The 27,457-nt window shown below is 46.5% G+C and overlaps 1 protein-coding gene across 1 annotated transcript in view; it reads left to right on the forward strand.

The window, feature by feature from the left end:
- The window catches only part of MORN1 (MORN repeat containing 1), a 417,830-nt gene that overhangs the window by 57,175 nt on the left and 333,198 nt on the right, over positions 1–27,457 (forward strand). Inside the window, exon 6 of the mRNA XM_083163328.1 lies at positions 14,068–14,155. Coding sequence (XP_083019454.1) covers positions 14,068–14,155 — 88 coding nt within the window. The remainder of the gene's footprint in view (positions 1–14,067; positions 14,156–27,457) is intronic.

Consider the following 27,457-nt stretch of genomic DNA (forward strand, 5'->3'; position numbering starts at 1 on the left):
TCCAGTGTAATATTTGTTGACCAACGCTGTTTAACCCTTGCAGAACACCAGCTACTTATTCAAAATGATGATTCTGGGACCCATGCCCATTTTTGTGCCCATTTTCTGCCCAAATCATTGTTGGTCAAAAGAAGTTGCAAGTGGGTCATATGTAGGCAACCCCCCTGTGTGGGTTTCAAGTGTAATATGCTTTGACCATCACTGTTTAACCCTTGCAGGACACCAGCTACTTATTCAAAATGATGATTCTGGGACCCATGCCCACTTTACTGCCCTATTTCTGCCCAAATCCTTGTTGGTCAAAAGAAATGGCAAGTGGGTCATATGTATCTGACCCCCCTGTGTGGATTCCAAGTGTATCATTTTTTGACCAACGCTGTTTAACCCTTGCAGGACACCAGCTACTTATTCAAAATGATGACATCTGGAACCTATGCCCACTTTACTGCCCTATTTCTGCCCAAATTCTTGTTGGTCAAAAGAAATGGCAAGTGGGTCATATGTAATTGACCCCCCTGTGCGGGTTTCCAGTGTAATATTTTTTGACCAACGCTGTTTAACCCTTGCAGGACACCAGCTACTTATTCAAAATGATGATTCTGGGACCAATGCCCACTTTACTGCCCAAATCCTTGTTGGTCAAAAGAAATGGCAAGTGGGTCATATATAAGTGACCCCCCTGTGCGGGTTTCCAGTGTAACATTTTTTGACCAACGCTGTTTAACCCTTGCAGGACACCAGCTACTTATTCAAAATGATGACATCTGGGACCTATGCTCACTTTACTGCCCTATTTCTGCCCAAATCCTTGTTGGTCAAAAGAAATGGCAAGTGGGTGATATGTAAGTGACCCCCTAGTGCGGGTTTTCAGTGTAATATTTTTTGACCAACGCTGTTTAACCCTTGCAGAACACCAGCTACTTATTCAAAATGATGATTCTGGGACCCATGCCCATTTTTGTGCCCATTTTCTGCCCAAATCATTGTTGGTCAAAAGAAATTGCAAGTGGGTCATATGTAGGCAACCCCCCTGTGTGGGTTTCAAGTGTAATATGTTTTGACCAACGCAGTTTAACCCTTGCAGGACACCAGCTACTTATTCAAAATGATGACATCTGGAACCTATGCCCACTTTACTGCCCTATTTCTGCCCAAATTCTTGTTGGTCAAAAGAAATGGCAAGTGGGTCATATGTAATTGACCCCCCTGTGCGGGTTTCCAGTGTAATATTTTTTGACCAACGCTGTTTAACCCTTGCAGGACACCAGCTACTTATTCAAAATGATGATTCTGGGACCAATGCCCACTTTACTGCCCAAATCCTTGTTGGTCAAAAGAAATGGCAAGTGGGTCATATATAAGTGACCCCCCTGTGCGGGTTTCCAGTGTAACATTTTTTGACCAACGCTGTTTAACCCTTGCAGGACACCAGCTACTTATTCAAAATGATGACATCTGGGACCTATGCCCACTTTACTGCCCTATTTCTGCCCAAATCCTTGTTGGTCAAAAGAAATGGCAAGTGGGTGATATGTAAGTGACCCCCTAGTGCGGGTTTTCTTTGTAATATTTGTTGACCAACGCTGTTTAACCCTTGCAGAACACCAGCTACTTATTCAAAATGATGATTCTGGGACCCATGCCCATTTTTGTGCCCATTTTCTGCCCAAATCATTGTTGGTCAAAAGAAATTGCAAGTGGGTCATATGTAGGCAACCTCCCTGTGTGGGTTTCAAGTGTAATATGTTTTGACCAACGCTGTTTAACCCTTGCAGGACACCAGCTACTTATTCAAAATGATGACATCTGGGACCTATGCCCCCTTTACTGCCCTATTTCTGCCCAAATCCTTGTTGGTCAAAAGAAATGGCAAGTGGGTCATATGTATCTGACCCCCCTGTGTGGATTCCAAGTGTAAGATTTTTTGACCAACGCTGTTTAACCCTTGCAGAACACCAGCTACTTATTCAAAATGATGATTCTGGGACCCATGCCCACTTTAGTGCCCTATTTCTGCCCAAATCCTTGTTGGTCAAAAGAAATGGCAAGTGGGTCATATGTAAGTGACCCCCCTGTGCGGGTTTCCAGTGTAATATTTGTTGACCAACGCTGTTTAACCCTTGCAGAACACCAGCTACTTATTCAAAATGATATCTGGGACCGATGCCCATTTTTGTGCCCATTTTCTGCCCAAATCATTGTTGGTCAAAAGAAATTGCAAGTGGGTCATATGTAGGCAACCCCCCTGTGTTGATTTCTGCAGTGAAATTTGTGGTCCATGATTCATTAACCCTTGTAAAAGTGATTGTTCTGAATAAGAAGCTGGAGCTCGAATAAGAAGCTGGAGCTCGAATAAGAAGCTGGCCGAATAAGAAGCCAACTTCAGCCTCGTCGTCAGAGGGGTATCCGGAGGGAAAGATTTAAGAGGACTGGTCAATTTCACCTTTGGCCGCAATCACGATTACAGCCACCAGATGGTGCTGTGGCACCAGATGATAGAAACAGTCTCTATTAGCAATGGGAATCACTGTCCCTGGGGGGGGGGACTGGAGTGTACATGGTCCTGGCGGGTACCCTGGGAGGGGAACAAGGTGGCCTGGCAACGTCTGTTCTGGTAGGGGTACAAGAGATATGGGGCTGCACTGGCCAATTCACATTCCCAGCTGGAGTCTGGTCCTTCGCCATGCTCTCTGGCTGCCACCGGGTGCCAGGGAGGCCTTGTTTTTGCCTGTTCTGCTGTGCTGCTGGGGCACAGACATCAGTCACCTGATCTCTGCTGCCTGGCTGATGCTGGGACCTTATACTCGGCAGCTCTGTTGTAGTGTGGGGGAGGTATGGGTGCCGGTCACCCAGGCTGCCACTGCTGGGGGTCACCGTGAGTAGAGGCTGCGGCCAGGTGTCACTGTAAGCCAGGGGCTGCTTGATGATGCGGTGCGGGGAAGAGGCACCCACTATGTGACCGGAGCTGTCACTCACCGCTCCCAGCTGCTGCATGCTTGCCGGACGCTGCTCCCTTCTCCTCCGACCCACCACACGTATCCTGCTGCTGCAGCTCTCCTCTCTGCCCATGCTGCCTGACAGAGCCTCCTTTCTTCTTCCTTCTGTCAGGTCAGCATCACTTCTCTTTTTCCTCTGCCAATGTGGGCTCCTTGTCCCGCCCCCAACTGCGGACCTGTCTGTCATAGTCCGCCCGCTGGGATGCCACAAACCAGGGGTATTACATTCACACCCATTTTTTGTGGTGTGTGTCCTCGCACACCTGCTGTGGCTGCAAGTAAATACGTGGCTGCAAGCAAATACGGTTACGGCAAACAACTTAAACATGACCAACTTCTCATCTATACAACATGTCAAAAGGTAAAAACATTTCAGCACTTATAACAGGCTGGTAGTACTCCCCTTGTGCTTCTGGATGAGCATCTCACTGAAACTGGAATAATTTTTTCTGGCACCGGTAGCAGGTGATGCTCTTCCCCGAGCAAAAGGTTGACTCAGCTGGGGCGAGTGGCATGGGTCACCCTATTCTTAACAAGAGTTCGAGTGGGTCGTTGGGCATCTTTATCAGAAAATCTGTCGTGGTCCCTCGTCTGCCACTCCCCTCGATCCTTGTTTCCTCCTGGCTTGGGCCTTGTCGAGGGTATGGTTTGAGCTGGTTGCGATGAACCCATTGCAGTTGAGTTTCATCTGGTTCTCCGATCTGATAGACTTCTATTGCCAACATCGGGACCTTGGTGACCATGTAAGGATGAGCCTCCCATTTGGGATCCAACTTACTGCGCGGGCGGTTGTTTTTTATTCCAAGACCAATTTCGGCCAGTTGTTTTAAACCTTTTATGCTAAGCTATGTTTACATCCAGCTTTATGATCAATTATATGGACAACCACCGCTAATAGAACTGGTGGAACGCATATTGGAATACAAATACGCCGACAGGCCATATTGGATCACAAGGACTTCCGGGAAAACGGCACTTGGAACACTGGATGGAACGCAATGTATCCCGGCGTCCATACTGGATCTGGTCTAGGCTGCGTCACTATTGGGACGCCGTCATCCAGCGTCATTTTGGACACTTGTGTAATTTTTATTGAAGGGGTTTTAAATAAAGGTTTCATAGTCAATCTACATTTCTGATGAAGACCTAATAGAGCTTGCAATGTGTTAAATGTCAGTGGCAAACGCAGGATTTTCAGAAGGGGGTTTCCAGAGGGGCGGAGCAAAGCACGGAGATGGACACTTAGGTGACCCAGTATATGCCGGGTCAGTTAAAGTATTATAGATAGACCAAATGTATATTAATAATAATAATAATAATAAAAAAAAAAAAAAAAAAAAATATATATATATATATATATATATATACATACAGGGGCGTCAACAGCCGTGTAGACCCCTGGGCATAGCAATGTATTGGGGCACCTACCGATCTTCCAGCGGTAGGGGTGGGGGAAGCTTTGATGTCCCGTGGGTGGTATGGGGTATTATATCAACAGCTCAGCATGTTGAGAGATGTGGTGGGAGAAGGGGGCATTGGGCTGAATGAAGGGGCCCTGATACATAACTTCCAGGGTGGTAGAGGATGTTTAATACGCAGAGGAGGGGTGTATAGTGGAGTGAGCTTATTATTCAGAATTTTCTGGTGGGAGGACAGCTTGATTGACTGCAGATATCTCCAGTTCCCAGAAATAGATTTCTTAGATTTTAATGGAATTAAAAACTAGAGGATCCCACCTACCAAATGGTACTGGGGACTAGGGGTCAGAGTTCAGGAGGCAGAGCAATCTGCCAACAAGTATATAAAACTACATACCAGGTGTGTGGAGCTGGAGCAGTAACCAGCTGCTTGAAGGCTGATATCTCTGGTTCTGGGAAAAGTAGAGACAAGCTACTAGTGTCCATCAAAGGGGGAAAGTCCCAGCTTTTGGAATATACCCTCAGCATAACTGTAAATCAGACAGAACCTGAAATATCTGACTGGGAAGAGCAATTAACAGGCTTGGATGGGGACCACTGCTTTGAAGTCAGATATCTTCGGTTCCCAAGGGCCGATTTTTTAAATTCCTGTACCCATGGAAAGAGGGGACCCTCAGCTTTCAGCCGAGGGGCCTTAGACTCCTGGGGGGGGTTTCTGGGTACTCAGAAACCCCCCTGCGTGCGCTACTGAATGTGGCTACTTACCTGTTTCCAGATTCCGCATATGGATAGACTCGAATGAATCATCCTCCACCGGGTCCACTGCAGAGTCCCAGGGAGATTGAGACTTACCATAGCGGTAGCAGCTTGCCACTGGAAATTGTTATGTTTTTAAATAGTCTTCAATTTGTAAATGTAATATTGATTAAAACCTTTTGTTTTACCAAAGGTTATGCACTATCATTGTCTTATGTTGTCTTACCTGCATGAAATCATCTGATTCCCAGTGCTGCAAAGGGAAAATAATATTTGAGCAGGTCTATGTATTTTTATGAATTTCACATCTATGGTGACATATAGTTTTAAAGGTAAAGGGCAACAATACTTACACTACCCAATTTGTATTTGTATATTGCTGTAGATGTAGAAATAATGTGCACCTGTGTCCAGCAAGTGAACTTTATTCTGTGTCTGTAAACACTCAGTTTACGCTGTATGTCATCTAACACTACATGTGTCTGCCAATGGGACAGCGTCACACTGAGTGTGTATGGCTGCAATGCTGGAACTCGTGTTTTCATGTCATGCATTCCAAATGTGTTTCTAAGGCTCCCAGTGTAATGCTAGCTGGTTTTCTTGCAGATTCTGCTGTACACATATTTACTTTGCCTGGTTACTTAGCTGTTTAGGGCTGGCACAGATCAGGCAGCAGGTGGGATCGGGTCTAACACAGGCACCCATGTGATTTTGTTATCTGAGGAAAGGGATATCCCGTAGAAGAGACAGGGCTGTGGTTCTCAAATACACTGGAAGGATCACATGGGTTAGCATTCTGTGCAAGTTTACTGGGCTACACTCCAAAGCAATTACAGAAGACTCCATAAGACCAGTATATACTTGCTGCGTTTGGCTTCACTGGTTTTAACTCCTCATCCATAATTGTTTAGTCTCTGATGACTCTTTGCTGTGCTGTAAATCTAGACCATGGGTCCAGGAGGGACACAATGCTTTGTTTCTGGACTTCCCTCTTAATGGCCCTTATTCAGATTCGAGCGGTACGGCCCGCGTGCGGCCGTACCGCCGATGTTTTCCGTCTGCACATGCGCAGAGGTCAATCTGCGCATGTGCAGGCGAATTCGCCGCACATAAATTTACTACGCCGCAAAGGGGGCGTATAGGGGCGTGAGGGGCTTCATGCCCTCATTTCCCTATGTATACGCCCCGCGTTTCATGGGCGTTCCCATGCAAACGCGGGGCGTATGCATGCTAATCAGGGTATGACGCCCCTGATGGGGGCGGAAAGCTGACATCGCCGGATGTCAGCTCTCCGCCCAAATACAAGCTTTCACACGGACGATTGTCCGTGTGCTATAAGCTTGCGTGAGCGGGGGGAGCGTGCGGCCCTGCCTTCGATGGTCGTCGACCATCGAATGCAGGGGGCAGCTCCCAACATGGTGGAGGCGTACGCCCCGCCATTTTCATGCGGATCGGCAGCCGTCCGTGTACGGACGGCCGTGCCGATCCGTCTTGTAGGCGGGGATTCGTCTGGTGCGGTCGGAGCCGCATATGCGGCTCGACCGCACCAACCAGAATAAGGGCCACTGTATGATTGCCCTGTTTTGAACACGTCAATTGATAAAGAAAAGTGTCTCAACACAGGTGATGGTAATGCATACCTCCCAACTTGTGTCCGGATGAAATAGGGACCGAAAAGGGGGTGGGGCGTATGTAAATGAGGGCGCGGCTTATGCTAATTAGCCGCAACCTCATTTTCATACGAGAATAGACGCTGTGCGCATGCGCACAGCGTCTATTCTACTAGATTGGGGGGTCTCCCAACTGCCACCCCCCGCAGCGGACAATGCCTGCCGCGGGTGGGACGTCGGGACAGGACCCGAAAATCGGGACTGTCCCGACGGAATCGTGACAGTTGGGAGGTATGGTAATGTGTAATCAACAGATTGCACATGCATTGCAGAGGCATGAAATAATGCGAGGAGTCTGAAGTAACAGACAATTCAACTGATTTTTTCAGACTCCTTGGATCACTGACTGAGAGATCAGAGAAGTCATCAGCCTGAAGGCGCGTACACACGTACAGATTTTTCTATCTGATCTATCTGGTGGGAACAAAAACCTGGAAATGTATGGGAACAGCTGACAATCAAAAAATTGTTCCCAAACACTTGAAAACAGACAGTGATTAGCCAGACAAATTTGTTAAATCATCCTGATATAACAAATTTAGGTACTTGTGTATTTTGGCGGTGCCCATCTCATCGCATACCATAAGGCATATGATTGTATGCGATGCAACGTGATATCGCGCGATATTGTACAATGCCATACAATTTTAAAATTGTATGGCATTGTATATGGCATACAATGCCATACAATGCGATGAGATGCGATTAAACATTGTATAAGCACCCTAATGGGTGCTTACAATGTTAAATGCACCCCCCCGCCACCCCCCCACTATAAACGTCAACCCGAAGCGTGGGTACGCGTCCTCCGACCTTTTCATACCCCCACTATCCATGTCGGCGTGGAGTTGAGAATAGAAAGTGTGGCGAGCGCAGCGATACCTGTGAAGGCCGCGAGGGGACTCTGATACCTGTGAAGGTATCCGCGTGCGCTCGCCACGCTTCGGGCTCGGTGGCTCGCTGCGCTCACCACACTTTCTATTCTCAACTCCACGCCGACGTGGATAGTGGGGGTATGAAAAGGTCGGAGGACGCGTACCGCCGCCCCTCGCGGGCTCGCTGCACTCGCCACGCTTCGGGTTCACGTTTATAGTGGGGGGGGGGTGGCGTGGGGGTGCATTTAACATTGTAAGCACCCATTAGGGTGCTTATACAATCTTTCATCGTATAGGGGGCAAAAATCGCATCGCATGCCATCGGGTGCATGGCATACGATGCGATTAAAACATCGGGCGATGGGAATCGGGGGCGCCTCTATAATACACAAGTACCCACATTTATAAAAGCATATATTTTTTTTTCTGTTTTCCTGCATTTGGGTGGAAATTTTTGATTGTCATTTGCTCCCATACATTTCCAGGTTTTTGTTCCCATCAGATAGATCAGACAGAAAATCTGTACGTGTGTACGCACCTTTACTGTGGTGTCTGGACTCACAGTTTGAGAACCTCCGATCTAGACAATGTACCTGCACCATGCATTATTATTCGCTGATTTTATAGTGACCGTACATTGTTACTGACTAGAGCAATGCTGAAATTAGCTTAAGTTTACCTGAAAGAAGAGCTCTTAGCAAATAAAATTAGTACGCAATACACTCTTTTGCCCCTGGCCGAAATCCAGTACCTGTGAACAATGAGCATTGGGAACCATTCACCTACTGGAACTCTTGATATTTTCCATTTCAGGCACATCTTTACCATCATTGTAACCAGGGCCGGCGCTACCCACTCAGCAGAGGATGCAAAGCAGGTAGGCGCCTTGCAGGAGAGGCGCCCTCCCTGCTGTGCATCCTCTGCTGTCCTCCGTGCCTGCCGGCTGCTGCTGCGCCTGTCACACTTCATCACAGGCAGCAGCATCGGAGGCACAGAGATCCCTCCTGGCTCATTATCAGCTGGTCATCGGTAGGGGCCGAAAGGGGGTGGAGCTACACTGGTGGAGGGGCGTGGCTACACGGACCAGAAGGGGCGGGGCTACAAGGGAGCAAGGCTGACTGAAGACACCAGGAAACAGGAGAGGATGAGCTGCCAGTGCCACCATTGTAAAGTGTGAGTGTACTAATGTCGGCAGCTGATGTGGGCACATGTGTAGGCAGCACTACTAATGTCGGGAACTGATGTGGGCACGTGTGTAGGCTGCACTACTAATGTCGGGAACTGATGTGGGCACGTGTGTAGGCAGCACTACTAATGTCAGCAACTGGTGTGGGCACATGTGTAGGCAGCACTACTAATGTCGGGAACTGATGTGGGCACGTGTGTAGGCAGCGGTACTACTGTCGGCAACTGGTGTGGGCACATGTGTAGGCAGCACTACTAATGTCGGGAACTGATGTGGGCACGTGTGTAGGCAGCGGTACTACTGTCGGCAACTGGTGTGGGCACATGTGTAGGCAGCACTACTAATGTCGGGAACTGATGTGGGCACGTGTGTAGGCAGCGCTACTAATGTCGGCAACTGGTGTGGGCACGTGTAGAGGCAGCACTACTAATGTCAGCAACTGGTGTAGGCACGTGTAGAGGCAGCACTACTAATGTCGGCAACTGGTGTGGGCACGTGTAGAGGCAGTGCTACTAATGTCGGCAACTGGTGTAGGCATGTGTATAGGCAGGACTACTAATGTCGGCAACTGGTGTGGGCACGTGTATAGGCAGCGCTACTAATGTCGGCAACTGGTGTGGGCATATGGTTACACAGTGCTACTACTTTCGGCAACTCGTGTGGGCACTACGTATAAGCAGAGGTACTACTGTCAGCATCTGGAGTGGGTATATGGTTACGCAGCACTACTACTGTCGGCAACTGGTGTGGGCACTACTTGTAAGCAGAGCAACTACTTTTCGAAACTGGTGTGGGTGTTATGAATAAGCAACGCTACAAATGTGGGCATATGCAGGAGTACTTGGGGCATTATGTGTAGCATAATGTGTGTCAATGTCATATGGGCATTATAGTGCATGGCATATTATGTAAGGGAAATTACAGTGTGTGGCATAATGTGTAATGGGCATTATGGTGTTCTGCATATTGTGCAAGGGGCATCATGATGAGTGGCATTACGAATAATGTGCATTACTGTGTGTGGTTACTATAATGTGTTATGGGCTTTGAGGTGTGAAGCATAATGTGTTATGGGGATTATGGTGTTATTGGTACTTTTATGTGACCACGCCAATTCCCCATGAAGCCTCCGGCGCGCACTGTCCCTGTTTTTTCACACATGGCACCAAAATGGCTAGTTACGGCACTGGTGCTGTGTTAGGTGAATAAGATTGTGCTACTGTGTGGTGTAATTTGGAGTGGGAGCATTATTGTGTGGCCACACCCTCCCTTTGTAAAGTTTGGGTGGGCGCAAATTTATAGTTTGCAGGAGGGCGCCGAACCCCCTAGCACCGGCCCTGATTGTAACCTGTAAGATTTTAATTCATGAATTTTTTTTTCATGTGTCATACAACTAGCCTCTTTATGCTGTGTGACTCGAGATGACTGGCGTATGTGCAGCCCTGCCAGTCGCACCCAGATATACAATTATCACATATCAAATGCATTAGCATTTCCTTCTAGTGTGTCATACGAACATTGCATTGTAACTACAATGCAATGCAGGTATTAATATGCTAAAATGATGGACAACGCTAGCAGAGTTGCGCTGGGCATGGTGTGCCAAAAGGGGGCTGTTAATTCTTTACTTGGCTTTATTTTTTAATTTGTCAATTTTGTTGGCATAATAATGCCCACTCAGGGGCGTAACTATAGCACCGCAGCCCCCGCCACCGTGGGGGGGGGGGGGGGGGGGGCGGCGGCGCTGTGCTTGTGGGGGCGCCAGGGGCTGCGGTGCTATAGTTAAACCCCCCCTCAATCCCCTGCAGACTTACCTATCGCGCTGGTCCCGGCGGCTCCGTTCTTCTTCTGAGGACCACCACAAAATGGCCGCCCCCATATAGCACACAGTTCTCTGAAACTGTCTGCTGTATGGGGGCGGCCATTTTCTGGTGGTCCTCAGCAGAAGAACAGAGCCGCCGGGACCAGCGCGATAGGTAAGTCTGCGGGGGATTGAGGGGGGGTTTGCATGGGCGGCGGGGTAGGGGTGCTCGGCGGGGCAGCGGGGGGGGCGCCCCCCCCCTAACGGCGGGGGGGGCGCCCAAAATGTAGCTACGCCACTGTGCCCACTACTCCCTTCCCTTAACTAAACCATAACGGGGAGATTATAACCCTGTTATCATCCATCAAGTATTTGTCAAAACGTTTCTTAAATTCTTATTTATTGTGTCTGCTGTCATCACCTCCATAGGCAGTGAGTTCAATCATTTTACTGCCCTCACTGTAAAGAACCCCTTTCTATTGAGGGTACAAAACCCTCTTCTCCTCCAGTCTAAGTGGCTGTCCCTGTGTCCTAGTCACCGACCTTACGGTAAAGAGGGTGCTTGATAGTTCCTTGTATTGCCCCTGGATATATTTAAACATGTTAAGCATGTCATCTCTTAAATATCGTTTTTCAAGTGTAAACAATCCTAGTTTGTCTAATCTGTCTTCGTAAAACAATTGCTCCAACCCTTTTATTAGTTTAGTTGCCCTTCGCTGAACCTTTTCCAGTTCTACAATGTATTCTACTTTGTATTCTAGATGAGGTCTAACTAGTGCCTTATAGATTGGCCCAATTACACTGTTGGCCCTTGCTTTCATGCCCCTTTTTATGCAGTCTAATAACCTAATGGCCTTGTTTGCTGCACCCAAGTTTGCACCCACTGGGCACTGCACCCAAGTTTATTTGTATTCCTACAGATGGAGCGTGTTTCATCCTTGTAGGGGCTCCATTACCAGCTCCCGCCAGGCCCCGTCAGCCGTTGGTAGGAGCGCACACACACAAGACAATCCTGCGCCCCGTTCCGATGGAACTCCCCGCCACCTTCCGTTGCCTCCCCCTAGCCAACGCCAGTCCCCACCGCCGCCCCAAACCCCCCACCCCCAAACCTGCCTGTCTCCCTGAAGCGGAGACAGGCAGGGTCACGCCGCCCAGCCACCGAGTGACTGGGACGCGTGTGCACGTGAGACGCACGTGCGTCCCAGTCTGATGGTGTCCCTCTCTGCCAGCGCTTGCCAGCGTGGAGGTTCTGGCAAGCGCTGACAATGAAAGAGAGGGGCTCCATCTGTAGGTCCTTTTCCATTACCAATTCACTCATCTCTACCCCCTTTCGATTATATTATGCACCCTGGTTATGTCTCCCAAAGTGCATGATCTTACATTGAAATGCATTTACCATTTATTTGCCCACTCGAGTTTAAGGTCCCTCTGTAGAATGGATATATTTAGACCTATTTTAATTACTCTGCACAATTTAGTATTGACCGCAAAGACACTTGGCTTAATAGTCCATCCTTTATATAATATGTATATATAGTTCAGGTCCTTCATTATTATGTATACAGAGATACATTTTCTAGTAAAGAAAAGCAGAATATCTTTATTTTGCAGGAAGAGCTTCACATTTATTTTGGAATCCCTGTATTACTGTTAGAAATAATGTAACGATTTGTCCCTGTAACATTTAGCAACAATATATATAACCCAAGGGCATGCAATACAAAATAACATCTACAAAATAACAATATTCCAATAAACTAATACCTTAAAGGATACAAGCACGGAGATTATTGTTCAGTATAGTCTAATTGTATTATTCATTTGTATGTTGTTCCGCAATATGCTTTAAACCACTTCACTTTTATGCATGCGTTTGTGTGTTCCTACCCACAAACCTTCATTGCCTTTAACCACAAAAACATAAATGTAAGCCAAAGGGGATACTAATAAACTCTGGAATGTATAAACCATGTTATAAATCAAATAAAATGTTACTCGTTTGTGCCCTGTTAATGGAATCAGTAGACCATCTGGGCTAGGCAGCTCTCACGTGTCCTTAAATCCAGTATTTCTATTATTACCATATTGTCCTATATATATATATATATATATATATATATATATATATATATTTAAAGGAGAACACGCACAGTTATGTAAATAGCTTAGCGACAAGCTAGAAAGGAGACATTCTCTCAGTTGGAATATAAAATAATCATGGTTAGCTTGCTTTAATTCAATACTACAGCTATCAGAGCAATCTTTTTACAGAACTTCTCACAGAAGATTCATGTTTAAGTTTTCTTTAACGTGTACCAGTCACCTACACATAGCTACATATATAAACAATTGCCAAATATTGATATATTGTCTGCAAAATGCTATCAATATTCTGGGCAGATAGAAGTATTATTTTATATAGTTGGGTTGCAAATCTTTTTGCTCACATACTTTATGATTGGCAGGTACCAGCACTGGGTTTGTCTATCATGTGAACTGCACATTCTTTGATTTGGTCCTGGCCACCATGTCGTGGTACACCTACAAGTGCTCGCCCTGCCAGGGGGAACTACAATATACTTAGATGGATAGGTGGCAGGTCCACTTTTGCTGCCATAACTGATTGTATAGGCTACCATTTACTCCCTCTACAACCTAATACTGAGCATCTGTAGACTTCTCCAGGATCTTACCCAAGATCATCATGAAAGTGCCAGATAGGGTTGCGGGGTCCAGTGCTTGTCATCCTCATGTTTCCACAGATTCAGGTAGGGGCAGTTCACAGGGAATATTGTCATGTAACCGGAGTATCCCTTTGAAAAGAACATGTCGTAATTGCAACTAAAAGCCAAACAAAACCAAAACATCAAAAGTGAGTTTGAGGTTTCCATCTGGAATTCATGTAACTAATCTGAAAAAGAAATCAAATTCTAACTTACATTTGTACAGTCATACATACTGTATATATTCCATGTTGATGTATGCTGAGATGTTTGCTGTTAAAGCTATTAAAATCTGCATGAAATCTATTATGGAAAGAATGCATACAATGTACTGCTTAGTATTGGTCCTCCTACTGAAGTGTTCCGTGACCATCAAGGTGCACTGCCTATGCATGAAGCAATTTGAAAAGAGAGGAGAAGTGAGCAAGTGGAGAAGTTGCCCATGGAAACCAATCAGTGTTGAGGTAACATTTAGTGCATTCTATAAAAATGATATATAGCAGCTGACTGGTTGCCATGGCAGCTTCTCCACTCATATCACTGCTTCATCAATAGACCCCCAAGTGTTTGTATACCTTCTGTTGCAGTGATCATTGTTGGGCATGGGAAGTGATAAACATGTTTTTTTCTGGATTATTACAGGAATGGGGATCAGTATGAAGGAAACTGGGTGCTGGATCTACGTCAAGGACATGGTGTTCTGCACTGTTCCGATGGATCCATTTATGAGGTACATAAATACACAAATGATGTCTCAACTGTTCATATCCTTATCTTTCAAGATTGATATTGGTTGCGTTGTCTGTCATCTTTCTGTACTTTCTGTATAATTCTTCTCAGAGATACAGTATTGTATATATATAAAAAATATTTATATATATATAATTTGGAAAACAGTACTGTCAGTCAGACTAGGGTTAGAAAATAAGCCACGACAATGTATTCTGCTATTTGAATACAGTATATATTTTTTCATGTATGTATTGTACTTCCCGTTAAGGTTCTGATTTGAGTAATATCTATGGTATAATGTGGGACACTGATGTAATCCTTATATATGTTTTCTGGAATATTTCATTTAGAAACGCTGTCAAACTGAGTGCATAGAAGTGGGCAGGGTCTGTGTCTTGAGAACATACAGATGACAGATGAACACTGCTAGAACAAATAATGGTTTACTAAGGGCTCTCGCTAAAGGTGGTGAACAGTAATATACTCCCATTTTGTGTAGGAGAGTAAATACATATTTCAGATTAACCAAGATGTAAGATAAAGAATATGTAAAAGTTTGTTTAATCAGTACTGCAATATCTGGGTGATCAATGAATAATTGGTATCAAGGCCAAATGAAGCATTCAGGGGTCTGGTGCTTCTACGACAGGGAGCATTACTTCCAGTACTTTTAGGAGAAAATGCGGCCTGTACACTGATTGGACCCCCTCCTCACCAGCAGTGCGGTAGACTCTGGCATTGTGCTCAAAGTCTACTGTGCCTGAGCAGATCTCCTGAAACATGGAGGCCGAGCTACATTTCTGGGGACATCTGTTGTCATGCTGTTATTGGTGAGGAACTGTAACCATATATTACATAAACAAAGAGGTGAAAATCTGATTTTTGAAGAAAAAAAAGAGTCCCTTACTAAAATAACCTTCTTTTAAGCCCCACCATCTTACACCTGATGTTGGGACAGTTCGACAATGGCCCTTATTCTGATCGGTGCGGCCGGATCCGATTATGCGGCCAGGACCGTGCGTGCGAAACCCCGCCTTCCATACGGATCGCCAACTCCGTCCGTACGCGGTAAGAAGCTGTCCGAACGGACCGCACGTGTATTTTTCACGGAATACGCTTCCTCCATCTCAGGGAACCTCCCCCATCATTCGATGGTCGCAGACCATCGAATGCAGGACCGAGTGGTCCACCAGCTCCCGCAACCTCAGACCACACGGGCATTTTTCCGTGCAAAAGCAGGGATCTGGGCGGGCAGCTGACATCCGGCGATGTCATATGTCTGCCCCCTACACGTGCGTCACGGCCGCATTACCATACGTACGCCCAGCGTTTGCATGTGAACGCCCATGAAACGCGGGGCGTATGCATATTGTAATGAGCCCAAATAGCCCTTCACACCCCTCTCCACCCCCTGTACGTAGTGTTCACATTTCATGCGGGATTTGGCCGTACGCCCCGCTCGCACATGCGCAGAGACGCCTCTGCACATGCGCAGACACAAAACATCGGCGGCACGAACGCACGCGGATATTACCGCACCGATCGGAATAAGGGCCCATATGAGGTGCAGTCTAATGGCTTTGAGGGGAAGCAGTGGTCTACCTGCTCTGTCCTGGCAGGAAATGAAAATGAGATAGATGACATTCACACATGGGTGGTATTGTTACCTTATATATTAAACCACTACGTATATCAATATGTACAGAATTCTGTTTAAATAGAAAACTACAAACCCCACACAAATACTTGAGAACATTCAAATTCTGCACAGATAGAGCTTTGGTTAGAATCGAACACCGGTGCTTTTTGAAACTAATGCCAGTCAGTGTGCCAGCTAGCTGCTTTTTGCTTTATGAATTGACTGTGCCACAGAGCGGGCAAACTGCAGCTTCCCCCTGGTTTACATTATCACAGCATTCTGAATACATTTTAAAACTGCTATTTCCGGTCCATCATGGTCTGTTAGTTGGTTTTCTTACTCTTTAGGACTCAGGCTATTTTGCCCGGTGTGTATGGACAACCATAATCTGGGCCGGTGCTAGGCACCGGAGCGTCCCAAGCGGGAGAGGGGCTCCCCGGCACTCACCCGGTCCACCGGGGGGGGGGTCCGTGATGTGGCCGCCGTGCTGCTGGGGGGTGCGCACACGATGTGGCGGCCTTGCCGCCGTGCTTCTCCGGATTTGCAGTGCAAAAATAATGCAGCCAGTATTTACATTGCACAGAAACAAAATAACTCACACAAATCTAACTCTCGCTGCACATGTTACATCTGCCCCACCTGCAGAGCACATGGTTTTGCCCATTTTGAGAACAAATTTGTACTGCCATCAGATCTGAATAAGGCTTTTTTGCCCTTCTGAGCAATTTTCCCAGGGGTGGATGACTTTCTATAGCAGAACGCTATGGAAAGCCGTCCTCCCTGTTGCTCATCTGCAGATGAGCGTCTGCTGCCGGAGTCGATGCGGAAGCGCACTTCAGCGCTCACCACTCATTGCTGCCCCATATACACTGGGCGGCTTTTGAGCTGAAAGCAGCTCAAACCACAAAACTGAGCCGCTTTGCTGCCAGGTGGTTACTTCCGTTATATGATTCAGAGTCAGCAAAACGTCATTTATATATATGCACACAGTTATTTTCCGCTAGAGTCTGTTTCAAGCTTACAGCTTACTTTAACACTCTCAAGATCCATTAAGTGTTTTCTGGCTTAATCCAGCTTTATGCTAATTGTATCCTGGATCCTTATGAATAAAAACATTAATTATTTTCAATCTTGGAATCTATCACCAAGCGATGTTAATGTGCAATGTACTAATATTGGTTGTAATTATCCTCTATTATAAATCAATTAGTGAGCTGCTATGCTGCTGTTGATAGACACAACGGTGTTGCATAGATTTCTCAGGCATCTGTGAAGAAAGACCATTCCGGTGCTGTACAGTTTTTTCAGGGAGAAATACTTCATTACTGGTCTGCGGAGTAGCTGTCATTGTAAGTGGAGTGCTGCAGCCTTCTTTACCCATCAGGTGATAGTCTGTCACTGTAAGAGGTGAAATGTTTCTCAAAAGCCTCGACTTAATGTGGTGCATTGTTTTTATTTACATTAATAAAATGCCATCAATATTCTGTTGTAAAAAGTGATTGAGAAACTTTAATGTGGGTGTAAATCGATTTCAAACCTGTGTTTGTGAAGCAAGAAAATAAACTAGACCCCAGGATCTGTTATTCAGTCTAAATAACTTACCAGTTAATAGAACACTTGCCTACTCTTCTGCTAGTTCCAGGAGACTCACGTTTTTTTAGGGACATCCCCGCGTCCACAGAAAAGTGGCCACATCTTCAAAATTCCACCCACTAGCAATGTGTTGCCCATCCCCCCCTGCAATGGCAGTGGACGCATGCTACTGCCTGGGGGGGGGGGTGTTTCTTACCAGGCACCAGTCACCCGCTGCACAGCCAGGCTGAAGTCCGCTCATGGGTGACGCCATCCACCAGTGACCAGCGGCCGCAGCCTGGTCAGAAAGAAGGGCAGCATAGCCCAAATCAAATATGGCCGCCGCATAGTAGTATGACCAATGCCAGCACCGGCCCTGATAGCACCGGCCCGGTTAGCACGGTCGGCAGCCCAGCCAGGTAGAAATCTGGACCGACCCACCGGTAAATGACCCGGTTTCCCGGCGGGCCAATACGCCCCTGTCTCTGGCCCTCTTCATGAGATCCATGAGTCTTTTGGGCATGCTGAGAGAGTAGACAAGTATGGTGTAAGTTATTGTTTCCTGTTATCAACTGGTTTCTCCAAATGATCGCTAAGGGGCCTTTTTTAGGTAAGTATTTAATCCTTCAAAAACCAATAGCAATTGTATGATTATGTAAATCCAGCCTGCCAAGCCGCAAGTGGCGATGAACGGCCTCAACCAATTAGATCAAATTTACAATCTAAGAATTAATTTCGTTAGATAAGGAAGACTGCCGCAACTAAGGGGGTGATTCTGGTTGACACGCATAGCTGTGAAATTCACAGCATCCGCTGATGTCTGCTGCCATCCCCCCACACCCAAGTCATCGCCAAATCTCTGTGGGTCCACCCATGAAATGCTGGGCATTCACATGGGCACGACTGTGGCCCACGCCCCCGCCCGCACTGCTGTGTGGGAGCGGACGGCAAGTAATCAATTCACCGGCCCCGCTCTCACACAGAGATTGCACATGGGCATAAGTACTTATGCATATGCGCAGTCTCGAAAAAACGCTCCCCTGTGCGAACGCACGGTAGAGCGAAGCGACCTGAATAAGGTTCTAAATACAGGTTGAGTCTCCCATATCCAAAAATTCAAAATATTCAAAACCACAGACGCGGTTATTCAATCCAAAATTCCGACTGTCAAATGTCGGAAAGTCCGTGGAACGGCAAAAACGGCTGCGGATTGTCAATAGACGGCCGCAGATTGGACAGTCCATGGCCGTTTGACAAAATAGTTTTGTCTTTAAAAAAGAATAAACTGACAGCCTTCAATGTTGTTGGAAACGGCAGCATTAAATAGGCAAGTGCCGATATTTCCCCCTGTGGGAACTCGGCCAATGTAATGGTGCGCACCTTTAATGCAACATATATAGTATAACAGTTGCAGGACGGGAAGTAATGAGAAATATTACATACAATAATGCCCCTTTCAGACCGCACTTTTTACCCGTTATTTTGCCCTTTTTTTACCGTTTTAAAACAGTAATTTGTGCAGTCTTGAAGGTGCAGAGTGAATTTACCGGTTCTATTGAACTGGTATTTCTAAACGGTAATAAAGCAGGGTCCTACCTGTTTCAGACCCGTTTTTTTTCATCCACTGTTTTCTATGGGTTTAAACGGGTTCAGTGTTGTGAAGGGACAAAAACTGCACTGAAATACCGTTTAAAGACAAAAACTGCACTGAAATACCGTTTAAAGACAAAAACTGCACTGAAATACCGTTTAAAGACAAAAACTGCACTGAAATACCGTTTAAAGACATGCGGTGTGAAAGGGAATGGAAGAGGGCGTGGCCTATACCAGCGGCTCTCTCACGAGGCCACATCCCGTTTTCGCCTCTGGGGGGCATGCAGAGCAGCTCCATGAGCTGCTGGCTATGCCCCTAGGGTCTATTCACGGTGACCGGGGGGACTCCCAACCGCAACGCTGCGGCACACTGCCGGGCGTGGGAGGGACGCGTGAACGTCCCAAAAAAACTGTATGTTCCCGCGATAATCGGGACAGTTGGGAGGTAAGCAGTCCACTACAGTGAGTCACTACTACATTACTATAATGAATGATTGCACCTCTGCTGCGTGTCTCACTGATGGCATTTGTCAGAAACCATCTGACATAAAGGTCAGGATTTTAGTGCTCCTGTCAAATGGATGTCAATATGAGAAGTCTTAGTTTGACGAACTGACGACACTATCAGTATTGCTGTGGTTGTGTGTCCTCGTTATGGTGTTTGATCTCTTGGATCTTGCTTCCTGTTGTTCTTTCCCATATTTGCATATTTACCATGGTTTTATCTTTATTTACTCACTTAGACTTGACCTTTGTCCCTACTGTCTGTGACCTGAAGCAAGACAGTGCTCTAGAAAATGCTGTTTCCTGGGAAGCTGTGAGAGCTGATTTAGTTCACATCAACCTGTGGCTTTCATTTAGCAAATCTGCATCAGCAGACTGTTCTAAACAGCTGCTTCGCTATCGCTGGTGGTTGTCATCATCGCTATTTGAAGCTGTCTTTATGTGTTTGTCCTGGCAAAAAGGTGCAGATTCCCAGTCTGTACAACTGCGAGAGAATGCCTTTACTTTACTCAGCCTACATTAGAACACCTGCACCATAACTCCTAACTTTAAGTATCACTGCAGCGGGACATCAAAAATTTAGGGGCGTGACCTGGTGGCAAGTGGGCGTGGCCTACAAGACATTTCATCCCACGACACCACGCCCCCATTTTGCCGCAGTGGGGGCATGGCCAAGAAGCTTTGTGAGCTTCTAGCCATGCCCCCAGCTCCTCTAGCTGCGGGAATAGACGATGCGCAGGACTCACAACTGTCGGCCGCGGGCGGGATGCGGGAATGTCCCTAAAAAACGGGACATTCCTGAGGAAAGCGGGACAGTTGGGTGGTATGCTGCCCTCCAATCTGCAGTATGCATGTACCCAATGTTCTAAACAGGTGTCCAGCAAATGCACTCAAAGTCTGCGGTGTCAACTACCATAGCAGTGACTCTGCATCAAGCCCCATTCAGGGGCAGGCATCTCCGGAGCTATTGCAGCTAGATTTTATTTATTGCCAGTTATTTATATAGCGCACAAACATTCCACTGCGGTCGACAGAGAATATTTCCCCATTCAGTCCCAGCCCAAGTGGAGCTTATAGTCTATATTCCCTACCACATATACATGCACACAATCTCACACTAGGGTTAGTTTGGTTGAAGCTACAAGTGTATTTTTGAATTGTGGGAGGAAAGCGGATTACCCAGAATCACATGCAAGCACCTGGGGGATATACAAACTCCACATTGTGCGCATGACCTCAGTGCTGTGAGACAGTGGACATAGCCTTTGCATCGTCCATGCTCCCCACGGACTGTTTACTGTACATTATTCAGTCTCCGCATGACATCACTAAGGGGGGTATGCAATCTGGGATCACGGCTGTCGATCGCCACCGACAGCCGTGATCTTGGCCCGTTTGCGGTCAGATCGACCGCATAACGACAGACGGGATTCTATGTCCCGCCTGCCTGTGGGCGCAAAGGGGGCGTGGCCGCGAACACGGCCATGGATTTTCGATCTGCGGCCCGGATAACGACAATCCAGGGCCATTATCGGCAGAACGGGCCCGACAGCTTCTGAAGTCTCATTGTGTAATAAAGTTTTATTTTTCTGCTGTGTGCGTTTATTTATCTATTGATTCTGCTGTGGAACTAAGAGTCCCAGCAAGCCCATTAATGGGTTGCATGCTGGGACTTGTGGTTCTCTAAGTCCCAGTATGCGGACCAGGCTTGCTGGGACTCATCGTTCCACAGCAAAACCCAATGGTTCATTCTATTTTTTACACAGATCAGTACCCCAGGGGTACTGGGGACAGCCCCAGGCTTCTGCCTGGGCAGATAAATTCTGGAGGGGAGGGGGACCCCTTCATTGGGGAGGTCCCCACTTCCCCAGGATCTCTGCTGATCAGTCAGGGGGTTAATGCTTTGGCCGGGGGGACATGTATAAATAGTCTCCCCCGGCCGTGGCTGGCTGGTTGGGTCTGGTGCTGGTTCTTAAAATACAAGGGACCCCTAGTTGTTTTGTCCCCGTATTTTGGGAACCAGGGCCAGCCCTTGTGCCTGGTGTTGGTTTTAAAAAATACGGGGAACCCCGATTTGCTTGGTTCCCTGATTTTTTAAAACCAGGACCGGCTCTTTGAGCCTGGGGCTGGTTATGTCCGTGGGGGTAGGGGGTATTCGTAAATAAAAAAATGTGCCATGAATACAAATTGTTGTATTTTTGGGATAGTAAATGCCAAAAATACGAATACGCCTAAAATATTCGTATTTACTAATAAGTACTGTAGATATCATTAATATTATTATTAATAACCGGGTATACAGATTTGCAAGACGACTAATATGATGGTTATAGAGGCAGCAATCTGAAGAATATTTGCTCAGAATGGCACCCCCTGTATGATAAATCAGCTATCAAAAACATTGTAGCATTGATACAACAATTAGAGCCTTATTCTAGTTCACTCTTGCTGACAAAATCCTTCTTAGATGGACAAAACCATGTGCACTGCAGGTGGGGCAGATGTTACTTGTGCAGAGAGAATTAGATTTAGGTGCGGTTTTTCTTCAACGTGAGATCTATATTGCAGTGTAAAAATAAAGCAGTCAGTATTTACCCTGCACAGAAACAAAATAACTCACCCAAATCTAATTCTCTCTGCACATTTTACATCTGCCCCTGCAGTGCACATAGTTTTGTCCATCTAAGAAGGATTTTGTCAGAAAGAGTGAACTAGAATAAGGCCCTTAGTTTGGTATTCTATTTCTGTTTTGCTTGTTTCATTACCATGTAGCAGATTTCTGTTGTAATGGCCTTATTATTACAACATCCATATTTAGTGGTATGTTATTTTATTACATTGACTTTAATCTGCTGTAAGTATACTTTTCAGCTGACTTTATTGCATTACATTCTACAGCCCTTTGAGGAATTATTTTTTGTAAAATATTTTGAATAAAAAAGCCACTAGGTGGCAGTGTAAGATTTCTTTATGGACTAATAATAAAATGGAATACTGTAGCTTAGATGCCGAGCTCCCCGCTGGGCTGTAAATGTTTACCACTACAGTTACATTTTCAATAGAAATGTGCTTAAAGGTGGAACAATTTCTTGCTGGGAACAATATCCACCAACACCGCCAACCAACAATGCTAAGTACTCCAGCAGATACTTTGAATGGTAGAGCATGTATGGACGTCTTTTTTTCCTTTTTAAAAATCCATATATAAATGCAGAAATAACAGTGTACAAAAGAGAGAAGTGTATTCAATGGGAATAAGTATACGTTTTATGATTAATATTTTTTTCTTTTCTTTCTGTATTTGTTACCTCCCTATTCCATGTAGACTCTCGTACTGTAAAGTTCATTTTTCTATGACGTCTTAGTATAAACTCCTGAAGGTGGAAGGGGAAAGCAATAAAGTGCGAAGATGATGTTTTCTGCCTCTTGCTGTCTTTGAGTCCCTGTATGGCGCTTTAATACTGTGTCTGGACTTATGTAATAAGGAAACCCAGGGAACCGTGATTTCACCATTTATGAAGGGACGTTATACTGGGGAAAACTCACACATTGACCTGTCTGCGCTGAAAGTGATATTATTTCATAAAAATTGACATTGTGAAGCGAAGGAAAACGGAAGAAATCCTGGGACCTGTGAGTGGTATGGTGGCTTAGTGTGCTAGCCTTGCTGCCTGGCAGTGCTAGTGCTTTGGGTTCATTTCTGACATGAAACTTTCATGTTCTCTTCATTGTTGGGTTTCTCATTAGTTGTCATGATGGCGAGAATTGCTTCATCATGGCACTGCCCTCTCTATACGATGCTGCCAATCAAATACAATAGGCAGCTATAGGGTAGAGTTACTAAAACTTCCGAAAAAGAGTAGTATAGGTGTTTCCCATAGTGACCGGTCTGATTTTAGCTATCATTGGGGCAGATGTATTAAGCCTTAACAAGAGATAAAGGCAAGGATAATAAAGAGAGATAAACGTCCAGCCAATCAGCACCTTACTGACTTTTTTCAAACACAGCCTGTAACATGGCAGTTAGCAGGTGATTGGCTGGACGTTTATCTCTTTATCAGCCTTGCATTTATCTCTTGTTAAGGCTTAATACATCTGCCCCATTATCTATTACATTCTACATGAAATACAATATATAGAGACTATTTTTATTATTAATAATAATAATAATAATAATAATCAACAACTAGCTGATATGCCCGGTTTCAACTGGGCAAAGGTTTGCTGGGTGGAACATTTTATACCCTTTCACCCAGGCCACACAAAGCGGCCAAGTGGCTCCTGTCGACTGGATTTTAAGTGAAACACAGTACAGCACCACCGCACTGTATGAACACATACACTGAAATGTATGTGTTCATCTTGAAATGTAGTCATTCCGCATCCCAGTCGGACCCGGCTCCTGCAGCCCTGCTGCCAATGTGTGTGCAGTTTCCTTGCGATGCAGCAGGTCCTGCTGAATAGGACTGCCGAGCCGCTATGTGTGTGCCAGCTAGTTTACCAGCATCACACTTTCCCAAGCACAATGGTGATGCGTTGTAAATGCTATGCAGGCGTTTGCCACATAACTCCAAAACAACGCAGTCAATTAAAACACCGGTACTTGTGTAACATCACGGCGCCCGTTACGTAGTTAGTGTAGCGTCTCTGTCAGAATTAGCGTAGTGTTCCCGCGGCCAGGAGCAGTCAGCACATCTGTCCGATTCGGCGTAGTGTTCCTGCGGCCAGCGTATAGTCAGCGTCCCTGTCAGATTCGGTGTAGTGTTCCCGCGGCCAGTGTATAATCAGCATCCCTGTCAGATTCGGCGTAGTGTTCTCACGGCCAGTGTAGTCTGTCAGCGTTATGCAGTTACCGTAGTCAGTCAGAGGTGAAGGTGAAGTGACTGGGTAATGGCTGCAGAACCTCTCACGATGTTTAACCTGCCTCAGACAGAGGAGGAGTCAGTGGCTTTTTTTCAGCAGCACCATTTGCTGCCACTGACACAAACCTGTGTTAATGGACACCCAATGTGCTTGAGTATGAAGGAGTGTATGTGGTGTACGCCAGCCCGGCCTGTTCATACCCTCACTATCCACGGCAGCGCTGATGGGGCCGCCGATAAGTAGCGCCATGGAGACAGGAAATAACGGCTCTCCTTATCGGCAAGGGGGGTTAACATATTAGGCTTTTATGGGTGCCTGCTTTTCCTCGTTATGGATAAGAAGCGGCACTCGTTATTTAAAAAAACGTTAAAGCCAAAATAATACATTTGCCCCAATATGTCTTAAATGGCAGGTATATAAAAAATAATTTGATTGATGTTTTGATGTGTTTATTTATACGTTGAAACATAGTAGCAGTGCTGGATTAAGCTTTTGTGAGGACCGGTGCGTTTAAGACACGGGAGCCTGGGCCAATGGGGAGGGGGGTGTATATTAGATTGCGCATACCTCCCAACATGACCAATTCCAGGAAAGACAAAATGCTTTCTATCAGGACAGCGATGTGCCACTGAGCAATCTGTCAGATCACTCTCACGGAGAACACTGGCCCTGACCCCGTCGACTAACTAGATTTATCCAGTGTGCTGGATATTAAATGCCAGGCAATAGGGATGTGCGGGGCCGTGCATCGCAATGCCCCTACACACAGAGCCGTGTAGAGTCCCTTTCTGAGCAATCTAGGTTGGTTTGTAAAGTACATTTGGTTTGCTAATAGACAAAACCATGTGAACTGCAGGTGTGGCAAATGTAACATACAGAGAGAGTTAGATTTGGGTGAGTTATTTTAAAGTACACACCCCACCCAAATCTAACTCTGTACAAGTTTCATCCGCCCCCACCAGCAGTGCACATGGTTTTGTCCATTAGCAAACCAAATGTTCTTTGCAACCTGAATCAGCCCCCTAGTGAGATCACTTAGAACATGCACGGTAATCGCTACGTGTGTAGGCCCAATAGTCCAGGTATAGAGCACTTTATCCCTCCTGGAATGGATCATGTTGGGAGGTAGGGATTATATTACATTATAGTAAGGGGGGTTTGCAATCCAGGATCACGACTGTTGGTTTCTCCCGACAGCTGTGATCCTGGCCAGTTCGCGGTTTGCCCATCAGCAAATTGGCTGGCGGGATTCAATGTCCTGCCTGCCGATCGGCAAAAAGAGGGCGTGTTCACATAAACGGCTATGGATTGACGATATACGGCTGGGATCGCGACAATCCACGGCCGTTATCGGCAGAATGGGCACGACAGTTTTTAGAGACGGACTCGTTCTGCCGTGATGCCTCTTCAATGCTGTCGGTAAAGACAGCATTGAGTAGGGCCTCGCCGCTATTTCCCCCGACGGATTGCATATCCCCCTAAGACAGTACTCAGGAGGACTCTGTGTATCTCTCTCTAGACCCGAACACCCAGACAGGGAGGAGGAAAAGCTGGGATCCATGGGTCCCTTACAGCTCTTTCCCCCTCATCTCTCTGGTCAGGAAGCTCCATTGGTAGCTCATGAAACCTGATATTGCTGTATCTCTGTCTGTACTGCACACTGTCCTGCTCACAACGACGTCATTGTGCTCTGGCCAGGAACACCCTGACAGAGGGGGTTTGGGGTACAATATCTATCCCTCCCCCAAAGCATACCTTCAGACATGACAATAGATTAGCTTTTAGTTGTCCCCACTCCAGGATAATTTGAAGGCAACAAAAGATGCATGCGATTTGCGTCATTTTAGCGCCACCACCTCCCCAAAGAGCCGGGAATGCCGGTATTTAACCAGCAAAGAAAGGGGGTACCGCTTAATGTGGGCGGCTTGCTGACCCTTCCGGGGAGCAGGTGCAGGACAACTCACTGACATTCGGGATTCCGACAGTCATTAACCCGACATCGGAATTCCACCTGCTCCCTCGTGGGGGTCCACGACCCCCATAGAGGGAGAATAAAATAGGTGGTGCGTTCAGCGAGCCACTGTGCCCACAAGGGGCTTCATTGCGCTCCCCCCACTGTGTTCCGACGTCGGGCTAATGACTGTCGTAATCGCGACTGTCGCATACCCTCCAACATTTTTAGGGCAGAAATCGGTACACACACACACACTGAAAGGGGGCGTGTCCATGGATAAAGGGGGCGTGGCCATGGATAAAGAGGGGGGGCAAGCCATGTTGGAGGGTATGCAGGTAACAGAGCCTGGGGGGGCATATGGCACCCCGCTTCCCGGCCCAGCTCCTGATGCAGCTCATGTCACATGGTGGCTTGGTGGGCTGCTGGCATATTAAATCAGTATATTTAATATACTTATTTAAAAAATAAGTATATTAAATATGCTGATTTAATATGCCAGCAGCCCACCAAGCCACCATGTGACATTAGCTGCAGACAGGTGCGACATGATGCTGGATACTAGAAGACACCACTGGAGTAATTTAGTGAGCCACCTACTTGCTGCACTCTGGATGAGTACATGAGTTCTTGCTGTTACATACGACAGTGGCAGGCTATTGACCGGGACTGCGACCACTGCGTCCTCATGGAGATCCCCCCCCTCGGCTGGCCACCGCATCCCTCTCTCCCTCACAGAGATTTGCGCCGAGTTCTCTGTCTGCACGTCCTTCCCCTGAGTGCAGTGCTGGCGCGTGACGTCATGACGCCATGCAGTGGCAGATTCAGGGGGGGGGGGGGCACCTGGGCACGTGCCCCCCCTGTCATTCATTTTGTAGATGTATTCCCCATTGGCAATGAGCATGTAATCCCACATGGCAATGAGCATGGAACCTCTGGCAATGAGCATGGAACCCTTGGCAATGAGCATGTAGATAAGCAGCACTTACTGTATGTAGCATAATTTTTAATAGGCATTGTGGTGTTTGGCATAATACATAATGGACATCATGCCGTGTAACTTAACGTGCAATGGACATTATGGTGTAAATGTTTAATGCGTGCCTTTGGTGGACAATGTCCCTGTTTATGAAGCGTATTGTGAATTTTGTCTTAATCTGTGTGGCATTATGTGAATT

Source organism: Crinia signifera, chromosome 19 (assembly GCF_055691185.1).
Source record: "Crinia signifera chromosome 19, ASM5569118v1, whole genome shotgun sequence".
NCBI classification, from domain to species: Eukaryota; Metazoa; Chordata; class Amphibia; order Anura; family Myobatrachidae; genus Crinia; species Crinia signifera.